At 59.1% G+C, this 10,344-nt stretch overlaps 1 protein-coding gene across 1 annotated transcript; it reads right to left on the bottom strand.

The window, feature by feature from the left end:
• Positions 1-36: 36 nt before the first annotated feature.
• On the bottom strand, positions 37-9,071 carry LOC103896455 (sodium/nucleoside cotransporter 1). The gene is made up of 17 exons (XM_009276313.1): positions 9,003-9,071; positions 8,833-8,930; positions 8,273-8,364; positions 7,635-7,824; positions 7,128-7,269; positions 6,236-6,349; positions 5,760-5,837; positions 5,305-5,385; positions 4,888-4,968; positions 4,620-4,745; positions 3,224-3,354; positions 2,846-3,014; positions 2,453-2,650; positions 1,906-1,987; positions 1,280-1,378; positions 688-799; positions 37-594 (listed from the first exon to the last, which is right to left on the bottom strand). Exons 1-17 carry the CDS (start codon positions 9,069-9,071, stop codon positions 471-473), a joined length of 1,986 nt encoding a protein of 661 aa, XP_009274588.1. The 3' UTR covers positions 37-470.
• Positions 9,072-10,344: the final 1,273 nt, after the last annotated feature.

Here is a 10,344-nt window from a genome sequence, read left to right as displayed (position 1 = left end):
CGGCTTTGCGTTCGGCGGAAGGAAACGTCTTCAAGTAATGGCTTTACCCCCATCCGCACCCCGCGGGGGAGAAGAGGGTGGCCGGGGCCAGACTCTAAAGCTGGCACCTGGCGGAGGTTCGGCTTGCGAGGTCTGTAGCAAATGCCAGCTACGGCAGCTGCGGTTGCGGGGTGCAGCCTAAGCAAAGCATCTCACGCCTTGTGGGACAGCCGCGGTCAGGGGCCAGAGAGGGGCTGAGGGCAAGCACACAGGGATTTCCATGATTTATTTGGGAGCAGTTCCCTTGTGTCCGCGGGGCCAGCACCTAAGGGTACTGGTTGCAAGGTGCACGCGGCTGTCCATCATCACTGGAGCGGAGGAGACAAAACGCACAGGTCTCTGCGGGGTTTTTTCTACCTTTGGGGCCAGGCCTTGCAGACCCTGGTGCTCCCAGGCCCTCGCCCCCGGAGCGGGCAGCTGCCTGCACGTTTCTAGGTTGTCCCCGCGCAGGACGTGTGGTTGTAGTGCCCGCAGCACTGCGTCAGGCACAGCATGCTTTCCGCCGCGCCGGCCCAGGCTCCCGTGAAGGAGAGCGTCCCGTTCTCGAGCACCGAGCTGGAAGGAGAGAAGCATGGTCTGGATGAGCTGCTGTCCCACCACCTGGGTCCCCGGGCAGGACCATACGGCTCTGGGGCCCTTCACACCCACCTGGCAAAGAGCTGCTTGCAGCACATGTACATCGTGTAGCTGGTAGAGCTGAAGTTGGCGGTGCCGAGGAAGGTCACGCAGTCGCCCACCTCCGTTGGCACATGAAGGAGACCTGGGGGACAAGGTCTTCTGGTTGCGGCTCTTGAGGGACATGCATGCAAATCCCTTACCCCGAGCATGCTTGCAAATCATGTACTGCAACCCTGCTCACAAATCCCATACCCCGACTATGCTTGCTTGCAAATCCTGTACCTGGGACTGTGCTTGCAGGCCCCATGCGCCGTCCCACCTCACCCCCGAGATGGTTGCAGCAGTGGCCCCGGGGAACTCCTTGCAGTGCCCCAAAAGCTGACCTTGAAATGTCCCTGTCCCAGCCCAGATGAGGATGAGGGGCCCCAGCAGAGCTATTGGGCTTGGGCAGGCCCTGGCAAAGCCATGAGGGGAGAGCAGAGGGTTTGGAGGCCCTGGCAGAGCGATGGGGAGGACAGGCCAGCCGTCCCCACCCCCGCACCTGCATTTATAGGGGTCTTCAGCCCTTTGCCTGTCCCTCCCTGGTTCTTTCTGGCCCCGCTGGCAGTGGGCAGGGACCTACCTGCCAGGCAGGCGTTGAGCATGGAGACGCAGATGCCAGTGAGCAGGGCTCGCAGCACGACGGAGGCCAAGTCGCCCTTGCGCTCGGGTACCATGGAGGCTGCAGGGGTAAAGCAGAGACTGGGGCGAGTCAGATCCTTGCTCCAGCTCTACCGCAGGCTGGGAACAGATAGGGATGTGTCCCAGGTCCCCGGCTGGCTCTGCCACATCGTGTGCTGCCCACCCCAACCCCTGGTGTCTGGGGGACATGGTGATCCCAGCCAGCACCCAGCATGCTGTCTGCCCGTCCTGGCAGCGGTGGGTGCTGGCAGAGCGCTGTGCCCACCCTGCACCCATGGGTGATCAACCAGAGCCCGTGGCGCTCTCAGCACTGGAGTCTCTGCTCTTTGCCCCATGACTGGGTGGCACCTGGGCTTGTGGGACATACACGTGCTCTTGCCCATGGGTGCAGTGCAAAATCATCCCTATCACCTCATGCAAATCTTGTTTCTTATCTGTGTGCTGGCAGAGACGGAACATGGAGGCTTCAGGGCAGCAAATTCCTCCTGCTACAGCTGAGTCCTTGCTCCCTGGGCCCAGGATCGCCCTGTATCATGCCCAGGCACCCGGGACGTGGGTCACACTCACCTAGGCCTCCCAGCATGATCCCGATGGAACTGAGGTTGGCGAATCCGCAGAGTGCAAAGGTGGTGATGCTCTCGGCTCGTTCCTGGAGGGCACAGCGGCAGGGGATGGTCACCTCCACCCCGGAGCAGCCCCAGAGCAACCTGAGCTGAGCACCATGTCGTAGCTCCCAGCCCAGCCGGACATGATGGAGATAAGTCCCCCACCCCAATCCTTTCTCCTTCAGCTATTTTTTGGAGCAAGGATGCAGGTGGTAGGCAGCCTGCCCCTGGGAGAGGCTGGGCTGGGGGGACAGGGGGCCCTGTAGCACCATGATCTGCTCCACCAAGGAGCAGGATAAATGGAAAAGGCCTTCACTGGCTCCTTCAGGATGACCCCGTACCCAGCAGTTAGTGAACATCCAAGTCTAGTTGGCCATAGGTGCCCTCCCACCCCCAACACCACCATCTCCCTGCCTGCCCACCACCCATCTGCCTGGCCAGGTCCCATGCCCCATTTCGGCTGGCTCCATCCCTGCCCTGTGCCCGGCAGGGTGGCGGGTGCCCCTCACAGATATCCACTGCTTCCGGCTCCCATCCCACTCCTCCAGGCCTGACAGACGGTTCTTCTTGTACGTGGACAGCTGCTGGTACGCCACAAACTCGTTCAGGAAGATCTTGATGCCCAAGAGCTCGGCCACCAGCGGTGAGTCTGCCCAGTCAGCCCCCATGAGAAAGGCCACGGGCATGAGGACGTAGGAGCAGATCACCTGGGAAAAGCATCCCGGAAGGGAGCAACTCAGAGCTGACCACCTGCATAGCCCCTGGCTTGGACACCCGCTGCCAGCATTTGCCAAACACCCAGCAAGGGTCTCGGCAGCCTACTCAGGCGGTGGGCAAAGGTGGGGATGGGTGCAGGATGCAGGATCTGGCAGCCCAGACCATGGGGCTACCCTTGGGGATACCTGGAAGGAGAGGCCCTTGATGTCTACCATCTCTCCGAACCAGCGAAGGGCAGAATTGATGAACTCCAGCACCGCCAGGAAGGCAATGAGGTTGGCCGCTATGTTGGCCACGAGCCCCACGGAGGCGGCAGCCCCGTTGCTCGCAGCTTCCAGGATGTTCTGCTCTTCCCTGCGTGTAAAAAGACCCCAATGGGCTCCTGTGGCCAGGCATCCCCTGTGCAAGGTCAGCTCTCACTCCATGGATGACTGCACACCACAGGCTCTCCTGACCTCGGGCCACCCGCAACGTCCACTTGTGCCCCCAAATTGCCCCCACAGCTTCCCCGCACTGGCAGGACGCGTGCAGCCCCACTCCACCATCCCTCTCCTCACACTCACCCACTGGAGAGGCGGATGCTCGCTTTGCCCTTGAACTTGGACTCTTCCACTTCAGGGTAGACGAGTTTGGACATGGCGAGGGCACAGGGCGCAGCCATCACGGAGGCTGCGATCAGTGATGCCGCATCTATCTGCAACGCGCAGACCGTGGGCTTAGGCACCTCTGTGCAAGGCTGCGCCCCGTGACGTGCCACCCCAGGGCACCCCAGCACATGGCTGGCATCAGCCAGCGACGCTCGGAGCACTTCAGGGCTCTCGGTTTGCTCAGGGTGGGAAAAATATCTCCATCCATGGGAGACTTTTTCCCTTCTCAGCCGGCCACAGCACGTAGGGCAGCTCGCCTGGATGGAGGCATTGCTGGAGCTGCAGTGATCGTGGCCTCAGAGGTGTTAACCTCTCCTGCTGTTTGACCTAATCATGATGATTCTTGTCCCTTCCTTGTCCCTTTTTATCAGTATCAGAGCAATAGGTTGTGCAACATTGCGAACTTCTACCTGCTGACGAAGAGCCAAGCTCCCAGTCTCACCCCTCCCCTGCCCACAAGTGGCAATGTCTCATTTCTCTGACCTTTCACCCTTGGCTCCCCATTTAAGGAGACTAATTAATGTTTAAATAGCAGGAGCTTAGCCAACAGGTCGAGGGGAAGGTTTATTCCCCATTACAGAGCACTGATGAGGCCACGTCTGGACACCGTGTCCAGGGCTGAGACACTGATGAACTGGAGAGGGCATCCCCGGGGGGGTCGGGGCACAGGACCACCAAGGTGATGCTGGAGGAGCGGGGCTGGGAGAAAAGAGGGCTGGGGGGGGTTGTAGTTGCTGTTCTCAACTACTTAAAAGGGGGTTGGAGGGAAGACACTGCTCAGAGGTGCCCAGTGAAAGGGTGAGAAGCAACGGCACAGTTTCAGTGGGGAAATTCCAGTTGGATATAAGGAAAAAATTGTTCCCTGTGACCGAGGCACCTATGGGGTGGACCAGAGAGGTGGGGGGAGATCTCCACCCATGGGGATGTTCACCACAAACCCAGACAAGGGCCTGGGCATCCTCTTGGGCTTTGCCATCACCTCATTTGGGCAGGAGGGTGGATGAGAGACCCCCAGAGGGTCCATCCAGGCTAAATTATCCCGTGATTCAGTGAGATTTGCCCTGCTCACTGTGCAAGGACACACAGCGATGGTCCCACGGCAGTGCCTTCTACCTGGCAGGGCTCCGGGGTTTTGGCCAGGCCAGCAAAGGTGAGGCTGGACATGGAGGCACCCTGCCCCTATCCTGCTTATGGAAGGGGACCATGGGACACTTGATGGGGGGTCTTCTCCCACCCGCAAGTCCAGGGCAGTTCTGGCGTGTCAGGACCCCATAGCAGGGAGCATGTGGCATACATCTGCTCGTGCACTCACCCCAAAGGATATGTAGGCACCCATCACACTGCCTGCAATGGTGGAAAAGCCACCAGTCATCACAGCGTGGATTTCTGAACGGGTCATGTCTGCAAGGTACGGGCGGATGAGCAGCGGGGCTTCAGTCTGCGAGAGAGAAAACCCTGTTGTCCTCGAGACAGGGCCACGCAGGGCCGCAGGTCTCCTGGGAAGGGAGGAGAAGACCCTTCCTCCAGGGCAGGGTCAGCTGCAAGGCCTGAGGAGCTGGATCTCCTGCCCAGGACCTTACCTGTCCCACAAAAATGTTCCCTGCCACACTCAGGGTCTCAGCGGGAGTGGTGCCCATCGAGACCTGAAGCAGCCAGGAGATCTGGGGAAAGACAAGGCCACCATGTTCACAAAGGCTCCTGGCACCCTGCCACCCACCCCATGAAGCAGGGCACTGTTTGGCCCTCAAGCTGCGCAGAGGTGATCTTGGGAAGCGCCCACAGACCAGGTAGCAACATCAACTCCAGGGTTGGGCTTTCTCAGGAGGACATGCAAGAAAGAGGGGGTTTCTGTCTATTCTTTTAAGCAGGACAAATCACCCCAAATTAGTACCATGCCAATTTTCCTGGGACATCCCTCAGCTGATCACAGTAGTCGGAGAACCCACCAGGTTCTTCTCCTTTCCACCACCATCCCAGAGCCAGGTGTGAGGCCCTACCTTGACAATGAGCCACTGCATGACACCGAGGTAGTAGAGGATGGACATCACACAACTGAAGAAAACAACAATGGGCAGCGTCTGCAGGCAAGGCACCAGGGCACAGGGTTAAAGGAGAGCTGAGCAGCACATCTAAGTCACTTGGGGACCAAGCCCCTCTGTCCCATGAGCCGGGCATGGTGTGGTATTGCATAGCCAGCCCACGCTATTGGGGTGCTACAACACTGGGCCAGGCTGGCAGGGGGGACAGGGATCAGTGCAAATCCCCCATGGCACTGAGGAGGCCCACGGGTGGGTACAAAGCTGAGAGAGACCCATCCTTGAGCTGGTTGAGCTCTGCTGCAGCAAACCTGGCTGCATTTAGCTCCGTGCTCTCCAGGACCCAGCAAGGCAGCCAGACCAGAAGAAAACCAGGCTCTGCCTCTCCCTCCCCATACCCCATTCCCCAAGCTGACCTGAAAGGCAAAGACTTCTTCAGTGAGCTTTTCCCCAAAGACGAAGCTGGAGCCAGCTGTGGTGTAGCCCAGGAATAACTGCAAGTGGAGAAGTTACATGGTAGGACAGAGATCTCCATTAGCTCTTTCCCTGACATCTCACTTCTACCTAGCAGGGGTCTGCACCCCCAGCCCCACAGCTCACTTCACCGCCCTGCCAGAGAATGACCCTCTGAAACCTCAGCTGGGGACACTGGCGGGCTGCCTCCAAGCCACGGGTCACTGTTCTGGCCTGCAAGGAAGACTGCACCGAAGGGTCTGGGCTGCTGCAGAAAACCAGGAAAGAGCTGGCTTTTCTCCAGTCCCAGACAAAAGTGTTTGTGAGCGTGCAGTCCCTGCAGCTTCTCCACCCCATGCCACCCTCTGCTCTTCTTGCTGATCCCAGGGGGGGCTACATGGAGGGCGCAAGCACGGGGTGGGGTGAGCAGATGCGGTACCTGGATCTGGTCACCCAGCCACTGGAAAGCTTGGACGCCGGGGGTTGTTCGGAGGACTAAGAGTCCAAATAAGAACTCCAAGGCAATACCCCAGGAAACTGCTCTCCAGGACACCTGGGGACCAAGAGCAGAACAGGGACTGAGATGTTAGCAAAGCCTACAGACTTCCCTCTCTGGCTTCCTGCCCCTTCGACAGCTGCACATGGCAAACACCATTACGTTGTGCCCCGGGTGAGGGTCATGGGGATACTAATAAAGAAAGTGTCACAGAAACCCACAAACATAGGTTGGTGATAGAGGAAGAAGATGAGCTGGTGGGACTCAGGTGGTGGAACATAACCTGCCAGGCTTACCCAGGAGGAGACGAGCACAGAGACCTTCTGATGGTTTGACTTCATTAACCCCTTGGACAGGCGGATGGAGGGATTGCCCAAAACACTGAAGCAGGTTGGGCTGGAAGCCACTGGGACTTCAATCACTTCTGTCCAAGTCACCCAGGGCACCCGAAGCTCAGGCCCACCCTCCACCCACAGGCACCTGAAGCTCAGGCATGGGTCTGATGCTGGGTCTCTGGGTCTGACCCACTATGAGGGACACAGTGGAAAAACCAGGATGGAGGCACTGTGGGGGAGCCCTGGGTTGAGCAGTGGGAAGGAGAGCAGTGGGAAGGAGAGCAGTGAGGTGGCTTTGGGGCTCCGTCCACCCAACCAGCTCGGCTCCCCAGGCTGTGCCCAGCTCTGCCCAGGAGCCCTGCTGGGCTTCTGCTTCCTCCAGGGAGCTCCAGCGATGGGCCATCAAGGGATGCCAGTGGGAAGGAAGCACTTGTTCCCCAGTGCTGGGTGGCCACCTCCTGCGAGGGGACCAATGGCCAAGCCACATCTGAAACACATACTGCGCCGTGGTGCTTGGAGCAGGCAAACAGGAACAGCACCAAAAAGCAGAAGCCAGCTAATGAGATGAGCTGCTCTGGATTTCTGGAGTTGTCCAAAGCCAGCCATGTGATCAGGCCTCCCAGGTGGCCCACCACCAGCAGCCTGCAAAGGAAATCCCAGACTGTCACAGAGAGGATGTCCCCATGGGGAGAGCAGCTCACGAAGGGCAGGAGCTAACTGTGTGGGAGATGCCACTGTAAGGTCCACGCATCTGAAGAAACCTGGGGCTCGGACACAAATGAGGGGTGTGAATAGCCATCACGCTACTAAGGTAGAGTAGTAAGACGTTTCTGCCAAGGCTTTTAAGTGGTCCCCAGGCTGGGCCACGCCTCATTGTTCATGAGGTGCCTGCACGGCACTAGGGCACGTACCCAACGCCACCAGCTGTTGGTTGTGCTGGCAGGGCAGCCACGGGAGAGGGGACACGGGCGCTGGGAGGGATCTGGCCCTGCCTTTTCCTGACTCACCATTTCAGCCACGGCCAGACCTTTTGGAAGCCTTTCCAAACGGGGCGGAGGAGCAGCAATACCTTTGCCCCACAGTGCTTCTTGAAGAGGCTCCAGCAGATGAAGAAGACAACCACAGCAGTCATGATAACCAAGGCAAGGGCTCGCTGGAAGTTGAGCCAACAGGCCGCAATAAAGTAGCACAGGTAGGCTGGAGAAGGCACACTGGGGGTCAGAAACATCAGGGCCGTAGGATCACGGATTCATAACACTAACCAGGGCCAACAAGGAAGTTCATTTCCTCCAAATGTCCTTCCCTGGCCACCCTTGAGGCTCCATCTGTGCGCGAGGAGGACTTAGGGAGCACCACCCCAACAGCCAGGCTCACTGGTGACAGCACCTCAGCTGTCTGGGGGCACATGGTGCGAGGAGAAGAGGCACAGCAAACCCTTTGGGTAGGTGAAGAAAGGGGAGGAGGACAGTGAGGTGCAGGTAGCCCTCATGGACAGCAGTGGTGGGGTGAGGAGGGGGCAGGCAGTGGGGCTGGTGAAGAGCGGATACAACCTCCACACGAGTGGCCATGTCCAGTGCTTGGAGGCTGGGGGCAAGGCCAGGCAAAGGGATGTGGAGATGGAGTCTCAGTGCCGGGAAGTCCTCACCTACTCCAAGGAGCCCCAGGAGGACCCTTTTCAACACCTTGACATGAGCCTTGCAGAAGCGCTTTGCCTTGGATGCCGGCTGCAGGGCCTTCCTGGGGAGAGTCACATGCCAAAGAGGTGAGAGGCGCAGAAGATGTATCCTGAAGATCAACCCAACCCAACTCAACGGAGCCAGGTCATGACCATGCCTCCCAGAGGGCGCCTGTGGCAGCAGCATGGTGGTAGAGGTGTGCCGTGACCTCTAGCAGCTCTGCTGCCCGCTCCCAGGAGGAGTGAGCTGGCCTGTTATGGCAGGGGAGACCCCAGTACACACCCCAACGCCCTGGGCACCATGAGAGGAGGCTTGCTCTGGGTGGCCGCTATGGGGACAAAGACCTGCCACTGCCACCCTACAAAGCTATCCGGAGCCATCAGGCACTGTCCCCCCCTACGTGGTCAATATGACCCTACCCTGCTCCCAGATCAGGTTTGGCTCCAGGAGAATCGCTGGCCCAAGGATTGCAGACTTGCTATGACCACTGGAAATACCCCCTCACACGTATCTCCAGGGGTTATCCTACCTGCAGTAGGAGGAGAATCTCCCTTTCCCTTCTCCTCTCTTTTCCTCTTTGCTCTCACCACATGGACCATCACATTCCTCATAGAGTCGCTCCTCCCCCTGGAAAACATCATTAGCTGGAGCACCCTGAGCAGCTCCTGTACCCCGACAGGAGGGGAAGGGGGCACTTACCACGGAGCTGAAAGCTGGGTTATCTGCGCCCTTCTCAAGGTTGTCCAGGGTTATCTGGTTTTCTTCCATCTCCAGAAGTGCCGCAGCTTCAATGCGTTAGAGAAACAGCACTGCGAGGGACCAACGCTAGCTGGGGAGAGAAAGACAGGATCAGCTCTGGGAAGGACGAATGTCCAATTTTGGGTCTCCGAGAGGAGAACGCCCTTTGCAGTAGGGATTCAGAGCAGTTCCTGCACCAGCACATCAAGGGACCATCCCATGGGGTCCTCAAGCCGTGGGGCTGGTGTGCTGACTTCTTTGTTCTCCTGTAACTCTGGGAAGGTCTTTGCTCTTCCATGTTTCCAAGAAAATACAGGAGAGGATTAGATGCAGCAGGGAGAGCTGGTACTCCTCCTCCTCCAAGTTGGTGGCAGTGGCCACAGGCCTCCGTGAGCCCCTTTGCAAGTGGGATTTCGCAAAAAATAAATCTGACTGCATCCCTCATGGAGAGCTCTTGGAGCAACCCAGTAAGGTAGGGAAGAAGGCCCCTTTCATGTTGATAACTAGTACAGTGCACGGCCGATGGGTAGGAATAAGTGGCAGTTTGCATGGGGACTGGTCCTAAAGGAGGATCATACTGCGAGAACTGGTCCGGCAGAGGCAGAAGAACCAGTGTTATCCAGGGCAGGAACCCCTGGAGCATCCCATTTGGACACCCTCCCAGCTCCTCCCTCCCGAGGATGAGGGAAGAGCAGTGAAGTCACAGAGAAGGCAGTGATCGACCGTAGGAGCACTTCTGTGTGAGGACAGAGGGAGTAAGGAGTTGTCCTTGCTTTGGAGGAGAGTCGTAGAGATCTGCATGGAGAAGGTGGGGAGAGCAGGGTCATCGCCTGCTTCCCGCAGCGTGAGAATTAGGGCCCACTGAAGGGAGCGACCCAGCCCCAAATGAAACGAGCGGAGGTGAGGGGTTTTGGAGAACAACCCCCTCAACGTGGGACCTCACAGCAGCTGAAGGTGGCGGTGGGCTCCACGGGCCAGCGGAGCCACCGAGAGGGACCACTGAGGCGTGCCGGCCCCCAGCGTGTCCCTGGGCTCGTGGCTCCTTGGCAGCAGGGCAGGGCCCAGGGCCACGGTAGGAACCCAGCACCCCAGACCTCCTCCAGGGCCTCCAGCGCCCCCGGTGCCCCCCGGGGCTTAGGGACCCCTCACCAGGACCCTGGCAGGGATCAGGAGGACCCCCCCTCCCCAGGCCCATCCCCGTTTCAGGGACACCCCCCGGGACCGCTCTGGGCTCAGTGACCCCTCCAGCACCCCCAGCACTCAGGGACCCCTCCAGTACCTCCCAGGGTTCCGGGACCCCCCC

This window comes from Aptenodytes forsteri, unplaced genomic scaffold (genome assembly GCF_000699145.1).
Source record: "Aptenodytes forsteri isolate BGI_AS27 unplaced genomic scaffold, ASM69914v1 Scaffold113, whole genome shotgun sequence".
Taxonomy (NCBI): Eukaryota; Metazoa; Chordata; class Aves; order Sphenisciformes; family Spheniscidae; genus Aptenodytes; species Aptenodytes forsteri.
The sequence above is the reverse complement of the archived record's forward strand: the minus strand, read 5'-3'. Positions and strand labels throughout refer to the sequence as shown.